The sequence below is a fragment of the Gorilla gorilla genome, chromosome 11, assembly GCF_029281585.2.
Source record: "Gorilla gorilla gorilla isolate KB3781 chromosome 11, NHGRI_mGorGor1-v2.1_pri, whole genome shotgun sequence".
NCBI classification, from domain to species: Eukaryota; Metazoa; Chordata; class Mammalia; order Primates; family Hominidae; genus Gorilla; species Gorilla gorilla.
This window is the reverse complement of record NC_073235.2, coordinates 37,346,389-37,363,996: the sequence shown is the minus strand read 5'-3', so window position 1 is coordinate 37,363,996 and position 17,608 is coordinate 37,346,389. Positions and strand designations below refer to the sequence as shown.

At 42.0% G+C, this 17,608-nt stretch overlaps 1 protein-coding gene across 2 annotated transcripts in view; it reads right to left on the bottom strand.

The window, feature by feature from the left end:
• Nucleotides 1-15,552, bottom strand: part of ACMSD (aminocarboxymuconate semialdehyde decarboxylase) — a 64,374-nt gene extending 48,822 nt beyond the window's left edge. For both annotated transcript variants that reach the window (XM_004032583.5, XM_019022287.4), the window contains exons 1-2: nucleotides 15,360-15,552; nucleotides 8,832-8,876 (exon numbers count right to left, since the gene is read on the bottom strand). In XM_004032583.5, coding sequence (XP_004032631.1) covers nucleotides 8,832-8,876; nucleotides 15,360-15,416 — 102 coding nt within the window. In that variant the 5' untranslated portion in view covers nucleotides 15,417-15,552. The remainder of the gene's footprint in view (nucleotides 1-8,831; nucleotides 8,877-15,359) is intronic.
• Between the last annotated feature and the right edge of the window lie 2,056 nt (nucleotides 15,553-17,608).

Here is a 17,608-nt window from a genome sequence, read left to right as displayed (position 1 = left end):
GGAGATGCCTGAGTAAGTTTTGATTTCAAACAAAGCAGAGTATCTTAAAGCTGCAATAGATTATTTAGTTCAGCCCTTGCATTTTACCAATAAGTCCATGAGGTGCAGTGACTTGTCCAAGGCCATATGCTTAGTTGGTATAGAGCTGTGGTTTATGAAGCCATTTTCCATCTCACAAGGCTAATATTTGGTGATGGGTGTCTATGTAGTAGGCTAAAGTTAATTACTATAACTTCCTAAAGAGTTTGATCTTTTAGGGGCTGGGAGTGCCTCTCATTACATGGCAGGAGAAGCAGACTCACCAAACTTCACTTTTTCACATCCTTCATGCTAGATCCATGGTAAGAAAAATGAACGGTAGCAAGTCGGTAGAACTCTTTCTGAGTAAAAATCACTGCAGAGCAGCTGTGCCCGTATAATAAGCCCCCAGTTCTCATTGTTTTTTTTTTTTCCAGCCGGAATTTTGAGAGCTGACAGCCATTGTAAGGAATCAATCCCTGATCTCTGTCGCTTTACATTCAGGCAAGGCTGTGGATGTGTCTGTCAGCACTTGCTGCTGGAGGAGGAAACAGGGATTTCTTGGGTCCTGTTTTTTAACACTGACCTCAGCATTAACCAAGATCTTAAACTAAACTAATAACCAAGTAATGGGAGCAAGCTGCTTTAATTTAGACAACCAGAGCCCAATCCCATTTTTTCCTAAACTCTCAAAAGAAAATCAAGTTTTTTTTTTTTTAAACAATTCCTCCATGCAGCTATTACGATCCAGATAACACACTTTAAATACACCTCTTATATTTTTAAAGCCAGAACTTCATCTTGGAGTCTGATTCCTAGGGAACCTAACCTGTGAACTTCTGACTTTTAAGTTCTAATTCTAATACTATCCCCAAACAAGCCCAAATATGGCTGGTATTTCAAATATCTGATACTGCATGTATCATCAGAAATGTATTTTCTTGTCTTTCCTTTTTTTTTTTTTTTTTTTTTTTTAGATTGAGATGGAGTCTCGCTCTGTTCGCCAGGCTGGAGTGTAGTGGTGCGATCTCGGCTCACTGCAATCTCCGCCTCCCGGGTTCAAGTGATTCTCCCACCTCGGCCTCCTGAGTTGCTGGGATTACAGGCGCGTGCCACCACACCCGGCTAATTTTTGTATTTTTAGTAGAGACGGGGTTTCACCATGATGGCCAGGCTGGTCTCAAACTCCTGACCTCAAGTAATCTGCCCTCCTCAGCCTCCCAAAGTGCTGGGATTAGGTGTGAGGCACCATGCCCAGCCAGAAATGTATTTTTAAACTCAGTCTTTCACTATCAGATTTCCATTCTCCTCCCCATCCCCCTAGTGCCCACTCGAGCAATCCCTCCAGACCACACCAGCTGCCATGCTGGTTGGGCTCGAGGTGCAGAGTTGGCAGAAATGGCCCAGACCTTGTCATCAGGAAGCAACCTCTGTAGTCACTGCAGCTCCCACATTCCCAGGTTCTGAAGGACAGCTCCCCCGGGAGGCCCTACTTCAACCAACCCAAACTCGATTTGCTCAGCCTGTTTTTCTTCTCTGTCTCTGGCCTGCTTTTCCTCCTGGGTTGGCGGCTTCTATCCTTCAAGCCTACATTACTTTGCTTATTGCCTGGAGACTACATCATTTTTTTGCTTCCCTCTGCCTGATAGGCCACCATCCAATTCATTTCCTAATACCATTGATTCTCTATCCAGAATATTGCCTACGATGGCTGGTCGACTTCTCTCCACCTCCACTGCTCGTTGTTCCACACCCTCATCCTCTCTCCCTGAATGATTGCTCAACCTCCAGCCCCATCTCCCTGCTTCCATTCTGACTCCCTTTCAACCTAGTCTCCACAAAGTGGTCAGAGTAAACTTACAAATCTGCATCTCAGATCTTGCCACTGCCCCACTTAAAACTCTTGAATGGATTCCCGTTTTCCTGAAGGTGAAATCCAGACTCCTTAACCTTGCCTGTAAGGCCCTGCATGATCTAAGTAACCCCTGCCTACCTCTGTTACTTCCTCATGTTTATACCTTTATAAATAGTCTCTTTATGAACTCTTTTCAAAGTAGTCTAATTTAAGTGTGCCGTTTGTTTTCTATTTGGAACCCGATTCATCCAGCTTTAAAAACCATACGTATAACACACTAATAATACTCTGTTATTTCCAAAGGTGCATTCCTATTTAAGTAAAACCATAGGAGAAGTAAATACCCACCAAACTGTTAATAGGAATTAATTTTGAGAAGATGTACAAATGACCAACAGACATGAAAAAATGCTCCACATCACTGATCATCAGAGAAATGCAAATCAAAACCACAATGAGATACCATCTCACACCAATCAGAATGTCCATTATTAAAAAGTCAGAAAATAACAGATGCTGGTGAGGCTGCTGAGAAAAGGGATTGTGGGCCAGGCATGGTGGCTCACGCCTGTAATCCCAGCACTTTGGGAAGCCAAGGCGGGTGGATAACCCGAGATTAGGAGTTTGAGACAATTCTGGCCAACATGGTGAAACCCCATCTCTACTAAAAATACAAAAATTAGCCGGGTATGGTGCCAGGCACCTGTAGTCCCAGCTACTCAGGAGCCTGAGGCAGGAGAATGGCTTGAACCCAGTAGGCGGAGGTGCAGTGAGTCGAGATCACACCACTGCACTCCAGCCTGGGAGACAGAGTGAGACTCCTAAAAAAAAAAAAAGAAAAGGGAATGCTTCTACACTGTTGGTAGGAATGTAAATTAGTGGAGTATCTGACTGTGGAAAGCAGTTCGGAGATTTCTCAAAGAACTTAAAACAAAATTGCCATTCAACCTAGCGATCCTATTACTGGGTATATATCCAGAGGAAAATAAATTGTCCTACCAAAAAGACGCATGCACCTGTATGTTCATTACAGCACTATTCACAATGGCAAAGACATGGAATCAACCTAGGTGCCCATAACAATGAACTGGATAAATAAAATATAATATTGCATGGATATTCCATATACACCATAGAATACCATGCAGCCATAAAAAATAATGAAGTCATATCCTTGCAGCAACACAGATGCACCTGGAGGCCATTATCCTAATCAAATTAACACAGGAACAGAAAACCAAACATTGCATGTTCTCACTTAGAAATGGAAGCTAAACATTGGGTTTACATGGATATAAGGATGGCAACAGTAGACACTGGGGACTACCAGAGGGGGCCAGGAGGGAGGAGACAAGGCCTGAGAAACTGATTGTTTCCAGTGGTTACTATGCTCACTAACTGGGTGGCGGGTTCAATCATACCCCTAAACCTCAGCGTCACTTGATATACCCAGGTAACAAACCTGCACCTGTATCCTCTGAGCTTAAAATAAAAGTTGAAATTATTTTAAAGAAAGGAAGAACTTTTGAGAACAGGGAGTGCTGGTCCAAAAAAATTGTAGCTTTATCTCTAATGGCTTGAATCTAAAAAGGAGCATTTAGTCAAATATTACTTATATAATAATAATAATAAATTATTCTTAAAAACATCTGAAGGTATTGGACAAGTTGAATGGCTTTCAGCCAGTTTTGGCTGTGACCCCACATTAAGAAATCTATTTTTTGGCCAAGCCTGTTGGCTCACGCCTATAATCCTAGCACTCTGGGGGGCTGAAGCAGGTGGATCACTTGAGGTCAGGAGTTAGAGACCAGCCTGACCGACATGGTGAAACCCTGTGTCTACCAAAAATACAAAATTAGCTGGGTGTGGTGGCACACGCCTGTAATCACAGCTACTTGGGAGGCTGAGGCAGGAGAATCGCTTGAACCTGGGAGATGGAGGTTGCAGTGAGCCGAGATGGTGCCATTGCACTCCATCCTGGGCAACAAGAGCGAAACTCCATCTCAAAAAAAAAAAAAAAGAAAAGAAATCTATTTTTCATTGTCATTCAGAATACCCATATATATCTATTTGTACAGACACAAACTGAAACAGAAGATTCATGAAACAATATTTACTCTTGCCATAAGCAGTGCATTCTACTATTTTGTTTTGCAATCTTTTTCATTTTTTAAGGGGGTTAGTACTTCGACATATGAATTCGGGGGGCGGGGGACACAAATACAGTTGATAACAGTGAGGAGTCCGACAGAATTATGTGTGTAAAAATGCTGAAAGTGTGATGTAAATGTTCGCGTGTGTTTGTGTGTGTGTGTGTGTGTGTGTGTGTGTTCCCAAGGCCCTGGGATGAACTCAGTGTGTGTTTCTAGGTGCTGTTGACCTATGGCTTTGAAACGGGCCTGTGTCTACCCTCCTGGGTTGGAGGCTTTAAAATGATCCCAGGTGTCTTTGCCATCAGGGCACAATTCTGCCCCCACCCCATGCAGATCCTGGCAGGTTGTCATACAAACCAAGGACTGGCCTGCTACTTATACTTTTATAAATATTCAATCAAAAGACAAATAGTGTTTTTCAGTTCTGAGCAAGGCTTTGCCATGACAAATGACTACCCCTGAATTTGTTTGGGGAACACTGAAAAACCAAGAGTTAAGACGAGAAATGGAGCAAACCAGAGAAATGTTTTGGAAAGACCTTTGAGAGAACAGGAATCTCCAGGGTAAGTCAATCCTGGGGGCAGAACACATTTCTTCACTAAAGGAACATAGGAGAGTAAGAATTATTTTCAAATCCCAAATCCTGGATTTTCTCATTGCTCCCAGCCTATTTTGCATAATTGTATACATTTGCATGTTGTTTACATTTGCATTTTGTTTTCTATGGACTCAAATCCCTGACAACTGTAATTATGAAAAATACAGACTGAGTATGTTTTGGTTTGCTTTGTTTTGTTTTTGAGAGAGAGGGAGTGTGTTACTCTTTTGTCCTATTTGATTACCATTGTATCAGATTTTGCTGGAAATAAATAAGTCAGTAGATGTGACTGGAAAATATTTCCTTTTTGTTTTATTTTGGAGATTTGGCTACTAAGTTTATGAAATTTCTTGATATTAAAACAAAATGAAATGAAGGCCATTCAAATCCACTATTGAAGGACAAACTGAAGACAGGGACATGGAGTAAGAAAAAAAAAATCACAGCTGCCTATCCCTGCAGCTGGGGCTTCCTAGCTGCTTTGCCGTCAGCTCCATTTACATCATATTTTCCCTCGGAGAGACTTGAGGCCAGCTTAGAGCATCACATCCTGGTCTAGGAACTAACATTTTGAATGGGAGAAGTGAAGCACAGTGTTTGAATTGGCACTTAGTGGACACGCAAGAAGGTGAGGATGGGCTGCCTCAGAGACAGTGATGTTTAAAATTCTTGAAAACCTAAGCAGTACCATTCAGGACATAGGCATGGGCAAAGACTTCATGACTAAAACACCAGAAGCAATGGCAACAAAAGCCAAAATTGACAAATGCTAAAGAGCTTCTGCATAGCAAAATAAACTATCATCAGAGTGAACAGCAACCCACAGAATGGGAGGAAGCTTTTGCAATCTGTCCATCTGACAAAGGGCTAATATCCAGAATCTATAAGGAACTTAAACAAATTTACAAGAAAAAAAACAACCCCATCAAAAAGTGGGCAAAGGATATGAACAGACACTTCTCAAAAGAAGACATTTATGTGCCCAACAAACATGCAAGAAAGCTCATCATCACTGGTCATTAGAGAAATGCAAATCAAAACCACAATGAGATACCATCTCATGCCAGTTAGAATGGCTATCATTAAAAAGTCAGGAAACAACAGATGCTGGAGAGGATGTGGAGAAATAGGAATGCTTTTATACTGTTGGTGGGGGTGTAAGTTAGTTCAACCATTGTGGAAGACAGTGTGGTGATTCCTCAAGGATCTAGAACCAGAAATACCATTTGACCCAGCAATCTCATCACTGGGTATATACCCAAAGGATTATAAATCATTCTACTATAAAGACACATGCACACGTATGTTTACTGCAGCACTATTCACAATAGCAAAGACTTGGAACCAACCCAAATGCCCATCGATGATAGACTGGATAAAGAAAATGTGGCTGGCTGGGCGCAATGGCTCATGCCTGTAATCCCAGCACTTTGGAAGGCCAAGGCGAGCAGATCACCTGAGGTTGGGAGTTCAAGAACTGCCTGACCAACATGGAGAAACCCTGTCTCTACTAAAAATACAAAATTAGCTGGGTGTGGTGGCACATGCCTGTAATTCCAGCTACTCAGGAGCCTGAGGCAGGAGAATCACTTGAACCCGGGAGGCAGAGGTTGCGGTGAGCCAGGATTGTGCCATTGCACTCCAGCCTGTGCGACAAGAGTGAAACTCCATCTCAAAAAAAAAAAAAAAAGAAAAAGAAGAAAAAATGTGGTACATATATACCATGGAATACTATACAGCCATAAAAAAGGATGAGTTCATGTCCTTTGCAGGGACATGGATGAAGCTGGAAACCATCATTCCCAGCAACTAACACAGGAACAGAAAACCAAACCCTGCACGTTCTCACTCATAAGTGGGAGTTGAACAATGAGAACACATGGACACAGGGAGGGAAACATCACACACCGTGGCCTGTCGGGGGATGGGGGTCTAGGGGATGGATAGCATTAGGAGAAATACCTAATGTAGATGACGGGTTGATGGGTGCAGTGAACCACCATGGCACTTGTATACCTATGTAACAAATCTGCACATTCTGCACATGGATCCCAGAACTTAAAGTATATATATCTATATCTATATATATAGATATAGATATAGATATCCCCAAAAAACTCTTTAGTCGTTCCCCACTGTCTTCAGGATCAAGTTCAAAGACCTAAGCTCATTTTGGGACCTAAACCCCTAAATCCTTCATGGCCCTGTCTGATGAGGTTTCTGGCTTCCTCTCCATCTTTTTGCCTCTTTTTCACTCTCCCTACTCTTGTCTGCCTCTATGTGTTCTCCACAGAGCAACCAAAGTGGTCTTTTAAAGCCATTAAGACCCTCCGAAGAATTTGCATTGTTTTGAGAATGCAATCCAGACTCTTTAGCATGCCCTGCAAGTCCCCATGTGGCTGGGCCTCTGCCTACCTTGCCAGCCCATTTCCTACTATCTCCCCCTTTCACTGCATTTCAGCCACATTGCCCTCCTTTCTGTTCCTTGAACACATCAACTCTTTACCACTTGGTGGCCTTTGCAACTGCTGTTCCCCCACTTGGAAAAGTGTTCCCTTCTCATCCTCAAAGCCTTTGCCAGGTCACTGACCAGCCAGCCTCTTGCTCTCTATCACATCGCTGCTTTATATTCCATTCTCTGAATTGATCATGTTGACTTGTGACCCCTGGAATCTGAGCACTATCAGAGCAGGGACTATGTCTATCTTGTTCACCAGCATATTCTCAGTGTCTAAGTTGGTGGGCCTGACACAAAACAAGTTTCAATAAAAAGTAGTGAGTCAGTGAATGAATGTGTGAGAGCCAGTGGTTCTCAAACTTGAATGTGCTACTTTGGGAGGCTGAAGTGGGAGGACCACTTGAGGCCAGGAGTTCGAGGTCAGCCTGGGCAACATAGTGAGACCCCCTGTCTAAAAAATAAAATAAAATAATGAGCTGGGCATGGTGGTTTGTACCTGTAGTCTCAGCTACTTGGGAAGCTGAGGTGGGAGGACCACTTAAGCCTGGGAGTTGGAGGCTGCAAGTGAGCTGTGATTGCATCACTGCACTCCAGCTGGGCAATAGAGCAAGACCTTGTCCTTAAAAAAATTAATAATTAAAAAACCCTTGACAGTGCATCAGAATCACCAGGAGCCTTGTTAAAACAGGTTGCTTGCCCTACCTCTAGAGTTCTGATTTGGTAGGACTGGGGTAGGGCCTGAGAATTTGCATTTCTCCCAAGTTCCCAGGTGATGGTGAAACTGGTTGTGGGACCACAGTTTGAGAAATGCTGGTAGCTGAGTGCTTGAATTCTGATCTCACATATGTTTAATATTTCATGCCTTTGTTCCCTTTCTTCTTTTCCTAGAACATGGTTTCCTTATTCCCTGGGCAAGCCTCCCCGCCTGCTTTAAGATGTGGGATGGGCATCATTTCCTCCAGAAGGCCTTCTCTGATCCTTGGTGCCCAAATCTCTGCCCCTTAGCACCTGATGTAAAGGGAGTCCTAACCTTTCCATGCTGCATTGGGTTAACTCTGCACATTAACTGGATTTCCAGACCACAAGTCCTCCAGAGCCTGCATTAGTCATGTCTGTATGCCAGCTGGAAGCTCAAGAATATTCCCTCTGAACTTGGAGAGGACATATGATGCCTCTGAAAATGAAGTCAGACCCATGCCCTGGGCAGATCTAGACTCCCAGCTCACTCTTGGGGCTCATTATTTCTAGAGGGCTTTGCCCACAGCCTTCTTCTTTTTGCTTTTTCCTCTTACCAAACTCAACCCTTAATAACACTGTCTTCTCCCCTTTGTCTCCAGTGTTCAATTTTTCCAGCTTGTGCTCAAACCTAACTGTCCCATTTATTTGGTCAGCTTTAATATACTGTAATAACCTGTAGAGAGCACTAGGTCACTTCCTCCAGGCAAAGCAATAAATGCTAAAACTGGTTGGTGGGGGTGGGGAGAGGGGAGAGAGAGAGAGAGAGAGAGATAGAGAGACCTTTTAATGGGTTCTCAAATTCCAATTTTATCTTCCTTAATACTACTCTTTGAAGTCACCTCCATTTTTCCCAATTATTCTGAGAAATCTCAGTGCTGTTCCCTTGTCTACAACAAAGCTAATACATGGGCAGAAGAATGGGGTTCCCTGGAGGCCCAGCCTGCAGTGAGGTATCCCATGGCTCAGCTCTCCCTGAGTGCTACTGATGTTCATACTTTGGAAGAAACTCACCTTGCTGTGGTGTTGGAGCTGCACCCAGCCTCCGTAGCCAAACCTCTGCAGTGGGGAGAAGCACAGTTAGAGTCAAAGAGCAAAGACCAGGCTGCAATCAAGGGGCATGCTAAGTGCAGAAGATCCTGAGCTCCACCTTTCAAGCATTGCCTTCCCATTTCCCCCATACCCATGTATCGCCTATTTAGTATTTACAATTAAATTCACTTACATTTTTCCTTCAATGTATTTATACAAGAAGAAAATTCTGTTATCTCAGCAGTGCTGGTTTTATCTTTTCCCCTAATGCAGCTTGAATTTTTAAAATAAAGATTAACATGAAAAAATATTGTTCATATACCACCTAAAATCATTTCACAGGCTACCAGAAGTACATAGCTCCTAAGGACCACTCTTTAGGAAATACACTGCTTTTCAAACTGTGGGTTGCAATCCATGAGTAGATTGTGATATCAGTTTAGTGGATAGGGACTCAAAACATTTTAAAACAGGAAATCATGTATGTAGCAGATGCTGTTGGTGTCCCGCTCATATCCCTTCGCTTTCACACTTCTGTGCATGCCAGCCCCCCTCCATCAGCCAGCACCTGCATTTCACTGGCTGAGGGCTTTCTCTGGAACCTGCTTTGATCAAGCCATCCTAGTAGGTCAGAAGTACTAAGAAATTAGCACCCTGCATCCCCTTGGCCCAACGCCCTTAACAGATAATTGAGGGAGTTGTATATAAATACACTGAACACACTGTACCCCACCCCTCGGTCAGGATAATGCAGAGATGAGGCACACATTTTGCTCTGGAATACAAACCTTTCACTGGCTGCCCTGTTTTCCCTGTCTCACTTCCTCACTCTACTGGTGTTTCCTGGGATCACCTCCAAAGCAAACTACTTGCATCTGAATCCTTGTCTCAGGGTCTGCTTCTTGGAAAACATAAGACAGTAAAGGAATGGAAAGGAATAGAATAAATTAGAATGTCTCCCATGTATTAAGTAATGGTTTCATAACATTTTTCTTCCCATTTAATGTATATAAATGTTTGTACTGAGTCATAATGTAAAATAGATTTCCGCCTGGGGATCATGCATAAAAACTGTGGAAAGCCACCGACTGAAAACATAGGTAAGTATGACTCAAATAACTATTGACTTTATCATATCATATCATACTGCATCATATCATTATTCCTTCTTCACGCTTTCATGGAGTCCCATCTATGACAAGCCTTACTAGGGAGAGAAAATAAAAGTGAAGGTTAGTTCCAGCCCATGTGGAGCAGAGTCTTGGGAGGTTAAGGCTGGGGTAGGCACGGAATTGAAGGGCCACATCATTGCGTGTGAGACGCACTGTGACCGTGATGCACAGGTGCTCTGGGGGCCTTGGCGAGGGAGCTGGTCTAACACCTTGGGCTGCGGTATTGGGAGGGAGGTTGAAAAGGTAGTCCTGGGGTCAGATTGGAGAGGATCTTCTAGTGTTAAGGATTTCCACGCTTCCTGCATGGCTCTCACAGTGTGGTGTCAGAGGGAAGGAATGGAGGCAGGAGATAGCTACATGAGGGAGCTCCTTAATGGCTCTGAGTTGGTCAGCGGTGATGGGTCAACGAGTAAAGCAAGCTGAACATCAACTCAACCTCTCACTTGTGGCTGGATGAGGCCAGGGTACAGCAGTTGGTTCTCATGCCGTGGTGCAGGGAAGTTGTCTGTAGGGAGTCAGGTCTTGGTGGACTCCTTTCCTAGCTCCCTTCACTGCTAGACTGAGGGGAAGGTCTGGGCCTGGGCCACGGTGCAGCATAGAGGTGTTTTTGTCTCTGTCTGTGCCTGGGGTCTGCCTCAACAGCTTCTTAAGGTTTGGATTAATTCTATACCAGTCTTATTCCACCCAGGTATAAGGTCTGTTCTTGAATCCTAGCCCCAAATTATCATATTACCTTTAGAAATCTATTTTCTGTTTCCTCCCCAGTGACATCAGCAGAACCGGTTTTGCAGGCTGGGCAGGCAAGGGAGCTCAGCTTCTCCTCTCTGCACCCAGCCTCTCCTTTGCTTGTGCCCTCAACCCCTGCTCTCACCCTTCATGCATTCAATACCCTGGTACTTTTTCCTTCTTTTCCCCTGGAAAAAGCTGCCAAGAGAGGTGTGTTGGGGGAGGAATGGAATATGACCTTAATCAGTTACACTTTAGAGTGAACTTAAGACTATGTGCTCTTAAATTGGAAATTTGCCATTGAACTTTTATCCTTAATGTAGAAGAAAAGGTTTTATTTCCTTCTTTCTCTACTGCCTGCTTTCTCCCCCTTCCTCCTCACTCTCTTTCTTTGTTACTTTCTTATAATTCTGTAAGGAACTGTAACCCATATGTTAGCAGGTAGAGAAGTATTCCATTTGGGGAAGGATAGGGAGGTAGGAAAGGCAGAGCAGAGGGATCCTCCCACATGCAACAAGTCACTTACAAGGCACTTGACTTTGTTGGTGTGAAATGTCTCCAAGTCACTGTATCCTTATGTGTGTTAATGAAATGAGACTAACAGGAGTGGTGGGGACATAAGTTTTCAGGGGAATTAGCTGAGATAGTGCATATAAAGCTGCTGACACCAGGCCTGGCCAGTGGACAGGGCTTCATTCATGCTAACAATGATGCTGATGGTGATGGTGGTGACGGTGGGGGCACTAATTGCCATGGTGGAGGGAGTGAGTTGGTGGTAGTGGTGTGGCTGAAGTACTGAGTATGGTGGCAATGGTGGTACCCGTGATGGCTGATGGTGATGGTGCTAGCAGTGACAGCCATGGTGATAGTAGCAGTGGGGATGGTGGTAGGGGTGGCAGTTGTGGCGACAGTCTTATTCCAACCCCAAATAGAATACTCTGGGGTCAGAACTAAGGAGAGCCATGAAGAAAAGAGCCTTTTGTCCCTCTGTGTCCCTCCCTCCCTTTCCTGGAAAGTATAAAGTGCCAATTTACCTCACAGGCCCCTTGCAAAGACTCAACTTATTTAGGGCAACTTTATTCTTCTCCAGGTCTGTGCTTGATGTAGCCCCACAGTTCTCATCCTATGTTGAGCCGAGCCTGGAGTCTAAAATTTATGACCCTGGGAGTGGTTTTGGTCCGAGCATATGCCAGGAAGCATCTACAATCTGAAAGTGTTTGACTGACAATAACCAGTGTCTCACAGCATTTATGAGCATGCCAAATAAAAAATTGAAAACATTCAAGGAAATTCAGTTTTATATACAAGAGATATGTTTCTGAAATGGGCATGTATGAATCAAAGTGGATGAACTGAATGACATTGTTAATGTCTTGAAGACATCACACCTCCATGAGGTGAATAATGAGCCTCCTGGGTGATGAAACCAGATATTTATCTCCTCAGAAGGATTTTCTAAAAATCAAATGATATCTAGGATTTTGTCTTCTAAAGCCTTATATCGATGAAGTGCAGTTGCTAACAAAAGAAGGTGTAAGTATATGATTTTTAAATTGGAGGTCAGAATTTTTTGCTCCATTTATAATTAGAAGAATCTTTGCAAGCCCTACTATTGGGCAGACAGTAGGTTGTCAGTAAGGCCTTGCTGGAGGAAAAAGCTGAAACTGTATCATCCTCATTGTTGCTGTGAATAATCCATTGCAGATCAACCTGAAACATCTTTCACCACGGTTTCTTGGGCCCCACCTCCTGTTTGTGACAGCAGAGAGTGTGGGTCCTCATTCATCAGAAACAATTTGATCAAGTATCCCTGAATCCATTGTCTTTATATGTCAGATACGTTTTTTTTTCAAGAACCCTACTTGTAACTCTGACTAAAATTATTATTAGCAAGTGAAAATAAAACGATTTCTCAAATCCCAGTCCATTGTCATCATTAATTAAACATCACTTCAGGCATGTTGATTCTGCTTTTCTGTCTCTTCATTGTGCAAGAAGGTCGAGGTTATTCCAGCAGCAGTACTCTCTTGGGCCAGTTTTCTCAAGGTGGATGTGGTGGTGGGGAGGCTCTTGAGGGACCATGGTGGCCTCTCATAGCTCTGGGATTCTAGGTTCATTTCTGAGTCTCAAGCATCTCATCTGTCAAGTGAATAATATAAATCTTATCTGCATATTTCACAAGGTTTAAGTAAATTATTTCTCCCTCTGTCTCTCCCTGGAAGTACGAAGTGTTATGACTATAATGATTGAAATGATGTAGATGGTGATGATGAAGTGTATCAGCTGTCTGCTTGCAGCATATGAGACTACTACATAAGAAGAAACCTGGTTTGGAATGAAAAACCAAACATCGTATGTTCTCACTCATAAGTGGGAGCTAAGTTATGAGGATGCAAAGGCATAAGAATGACACGATGGACTTTGAGGACTCGGGGAAAGGGTGGGAAGCAGATGAGGGATAAAAGACTAAAATTGGGTGCAGTGTATACTGCTTGGGTGATGGGTGCACCAAAATCTCACAAATCACCACTAAAGAACTTACTCATGTAACCAAACACCACCTGTTCCCCAATAGCATATGGAAATAAAAATAAATACATAAAAATAAACAAAGAAGAAGAAACCTGGTTTATTGGGACAAAATTCCTCTCCCTCTTTAAAGCAATAGCTGGTGATAGAAAGGAGAGGGAGTTTGGAAGCTGGGAAGTCCAAGATCTGGTGAGAACCGGCTTCCTGGTTCTAAGATGGTGCCTTCTTGCTGTGCCCTCACGTGGCAGAAGGGGCGAACAAGCTTCCTTGGGCTTACTTTATAAGGGCACTAATCTCATACATGAGGGCTCTGCTCTCATTACCTAATCACCTCCAGAAGGCTGCATCTCCTAATACCATTGCCTTGTGGATGAGGGTTTCACCTGAATTTTGGGGGGGGCATACACATTCAGACTGTAGCTCTCTCTAAGCCTCAAAATCCTGTCTGCACAAGGAGGTGTATGCCCTGGAGCTTGGAGCCCTGCTTGGAGGGTCGATCATGCTAGCTAGCTCTCTCAGTGGGATAGTACGGGGGGGGCGTTGTCCTCTAGAGACCACCGTGGTGGTTTCCAAAGCATTTCATATGGATATTCTTTCATACTCAAATAGAGAAAAAAGCTGTAACAGAGGAATTAGTGTTTTTTTTTTTTTTTTTGCTAGGTATAGATTATGGCTATTTTAAAATACCAAATACTAAAATTTGGATTTTTCTAAAACTCTCAGATTAGGGAGTATAATCTATTGCTTCCATTACGTGTATCACAAGTTAATCAATGTGTTCATTGCATCATTCATCAGGCAAATACTCATAAATGAGGGGTAGAAAGTGGTGGGCGCCATAAGATGTAAGAAACTGCATGCAGCTTCTAAACAAGGCAGATGCACTCCCACAAAGTAACTGGTGCATTCCCTTCATGAAATCATTAACATTGTGAAGTGGTTTACACTTCAGTAAACTATGATGAGGACAACAGCACTCAGAACAGCGTGTTCCTGTGTAAACATGTAGAGTCCTTTTAGGAAGAGCAGGTTGAGAGGTTTAGCTTTTATCGTTAGCTGTACATAGGATAGGCTTTCAAAGATTTTATTTTTCAATCCACAGTTTCTACCACCCCTCTTACCTAAGATACCAATGGACAAAGAAATACTTAAGGTAAACATTCTTCGATGAGACAACTATGAGAAGAAAATAGTTTCATCTATTTGCACAATGAACCACATTTAATTCAAGTTTGGGTTAATTCATTTTCCCTCACTTGGGATAAAAAAGTTGAAACATTATCGGTGGTGTGAAAGTACTGCCAGAATGCTGAAGATTGGGTAAAACCTGATATTAAGCCTGAACAAACCTCTAGCCAATTTTACATTTCCTTCATGTTCCTCACCTTCCTCTTTTTATATTCATTCAAAAGTTCTTAATGACAAAAGGAAATTTCCATCTTTAGAGAAACACAAAGAATACTCTCTTAGGAGATGTCACTGTGCAAAAGCTTCATGTCATTTATTCTCGGGTTTTTTGATGTACCTACTTCCTAGTTCTTCAGGACAAAGATTTATAGAATAAAGAACATCAAACAGTAAAGGTTTCAGGCAGTGTCCTAAAATAGACTAAAAAAATTCACAAAGCTATCTCTTGGTGCTTCTAAAACTTATTTTAAACATTTTGGAAAGGAGACATATTTTAGAAGTCCTCGAAACCGATCACATTCCATTTTTAATAGTCTTCTACTTAAAATTGTAACTTTAAATTCTGTAGTTGGCATGTATCTTCCCAGCAGCTGAATATGTGATTTTTGAAAAGGTAAATCTGCCTTATTTAAATTGTCCAGATATTTTAAAGAATGGTTCATTTGAGGGAAAAAAGGGATTCTGAGAAAGCACTTATTTCTTTAATCCAATGTTCTTTCAAAATAAATATAAAAGTCATTTTTAAAAGCTAGAAAATCAGAACTACCAAATAATTTAACCCCCTTGCCCCCCACCAAAGCAGATGAACTAGACATCTAATTCCACAAAGAAGAGAAAGGCATTGAGAAACCCTGGAGAAATTTCAGAAATAATTCAGCAAATTAATTACCATTACCTTTTTTAGATCTGGCCATTCTTTTGGTAGAATATGACTATGGATGTCAATTTTCATCTCCACAGGATCAGAGAAGCATGTAAGGAAAGAAGTTTTGATATCAAGAGACCTTTGTGAAAACTGTGGAGTTAATTGATTTACTTAGTCTGTTTACAGCAACCTTCAGGCAGCAGTCAGTAGGCCTGCCCAACCCAGTCTGGGTCCACTAGAACTGCTTTATTAAAGTTCAAAGTTCTGTTTATTTGTTAACCAAGCTTTGGTTAACCAAGCTTTATTTGTTAATCAAGCTTTGGGTCAACACAGTTTGGTAGTCAGGACTCTTGGCACAAAACTTAAAAAAAAAACAAAAAAACAAAAAAAACTGTACTCAACTGTATGAGGTCAAAAGCACAGCAGGATGCTTTGACTTACAGCAGGTCAAAAATTGACTAATTTTTCATTTTAAATATTTTAACTTAGTTATACGTAGTTAATAATTAAATAGTTTGTAGTTAAAAATAAAACCATGCAGAGGGCTTTTACAGAAAAAGGATAGATCCCTGACTCACCTTTTCTTACTTTTCCTTGCACTATTCAGAAGCAGCCAGTTTTTATGATTTTGCTTTTTGTTCAGTTAGTTACTCCCATATCTTTAAATAATATTTAACAGTTGGCTTGTTCATGAAAATTTAACATGTTGAAAAGTTATGGGGAGGTTTCACATTTTAAATCACAGAAAGAGTCCATTCTTCATATATGCTTTTTCCTCCAGTGCCTTTGTCTCGGACTCATTCATTCATGCATTTTTTTCCTTTTTTTTTTTTTTTTTTTTAATTTGAGATGCGGTCTCACTATATTGCCCAGGCTGGTATGGAATTCCTGGGCTCAAGCAATCCACCCACCTTTGCCTCCCAAAGTGCTGGGATTACAGGCGAGAGCCACTGCACCCAGCTTCATTCATGCATTTAACAAACATTTATGGAGAACTGCTATGTGCTGACGATGTAAGGTTGACTGAGAGAAAGATGATACATATCCTGAAGTGTAGGGAAAAGAAGATAGTAGCCATTTCCATTTAGCATTATCAGAGCAGTCAGGGAGGGCTTCCAATACAGCAGAAAGTGTGGCTTATATGGTCATGCCTCTAAAGAGAGCCTGGAACAAAACAGCCCTTGATTGTTCTGTGTTTACCCTTTCCTCTTCCTGGACAGCTTAAAATGTTCAAGGGACCCCAGGTCCCCTGGCAAACCCTTAAACCTGCCTTGGTTGCTCCCTTCAGCTCAGACTCCACAATACACAAATTGAGTAGTCAAAAAGCTTCCTTCTGTAATTCAGCTAGATTCTGGATAAATTATAACAGACAGCTTGAAAGAAAATAAAGGAAATCCTTGAAATCCATTTTTTTTTAGAAGTTCAGTGAGCTAAAACTGAATGAGTAAGCCTTAAACTAACATGGAGGCACTTGCTAATACTGAGTAAGTAAGTGCAAGCACTTTTAGAGCACTCCCAATGGGCCAGGCACTGGTCCATGAATTTTAATAACATCAGTTCACTTATTACTCATAACATTCCTGTGGAGGAAGAACTAGGACCAATATTCATTTTATAGAAGAGGAAACTGAAGCACAGAGAAGTATCTTGTTCATGGTTACACAATAGTGTGTGGGAGAACTGGAATTAGAATCCAGAAAACGTGGCTTCAGACTCCTAGAGATTTCAGGGTTAATATCCCACAAGGGAATGGGAGATAATAATATGGGCTTGTACAAAACTGAAATGCCCTCATTACACTAAAAGTCTTGAAGGATCTAGACCCTCAGGGAAAAAGTAGTCTAGGAAAAAAAATCCATTGGCCAAAAAGAGGGAGTCTGTAATGAAACCTGTCTTCACTATGAGGAGAAAAAAAGAGAAGAAATAACAATTTTCTCTGAGAATTTCTTTGAGAATTACTATTCAAGGTCACCCACTAAGATTTTAGTTAAAGTACCACTCACCTACTTCCTCCCACCCTGTCTTAGTCAATTTAGTGTTGCTTTAATAGAATACCTGAGTCTGGATAATTTATAAAGAAAAGAAACTCATTTGGCTCACAGTTCTGCTGGCTGGAAAGTCCAAGAACATTGCACCAGGAGCTGTTTGGCTTCTGGTGAGGGCCACATGCTGAGGCACAACATGGTAGAGAAGCAGAAAGGTATGCATATGTGTGCAAAGAGGGACAGGACAAAGGAGGCTAATGAGTTTTATAACAACCCACTCTTGGAAGAACTAAT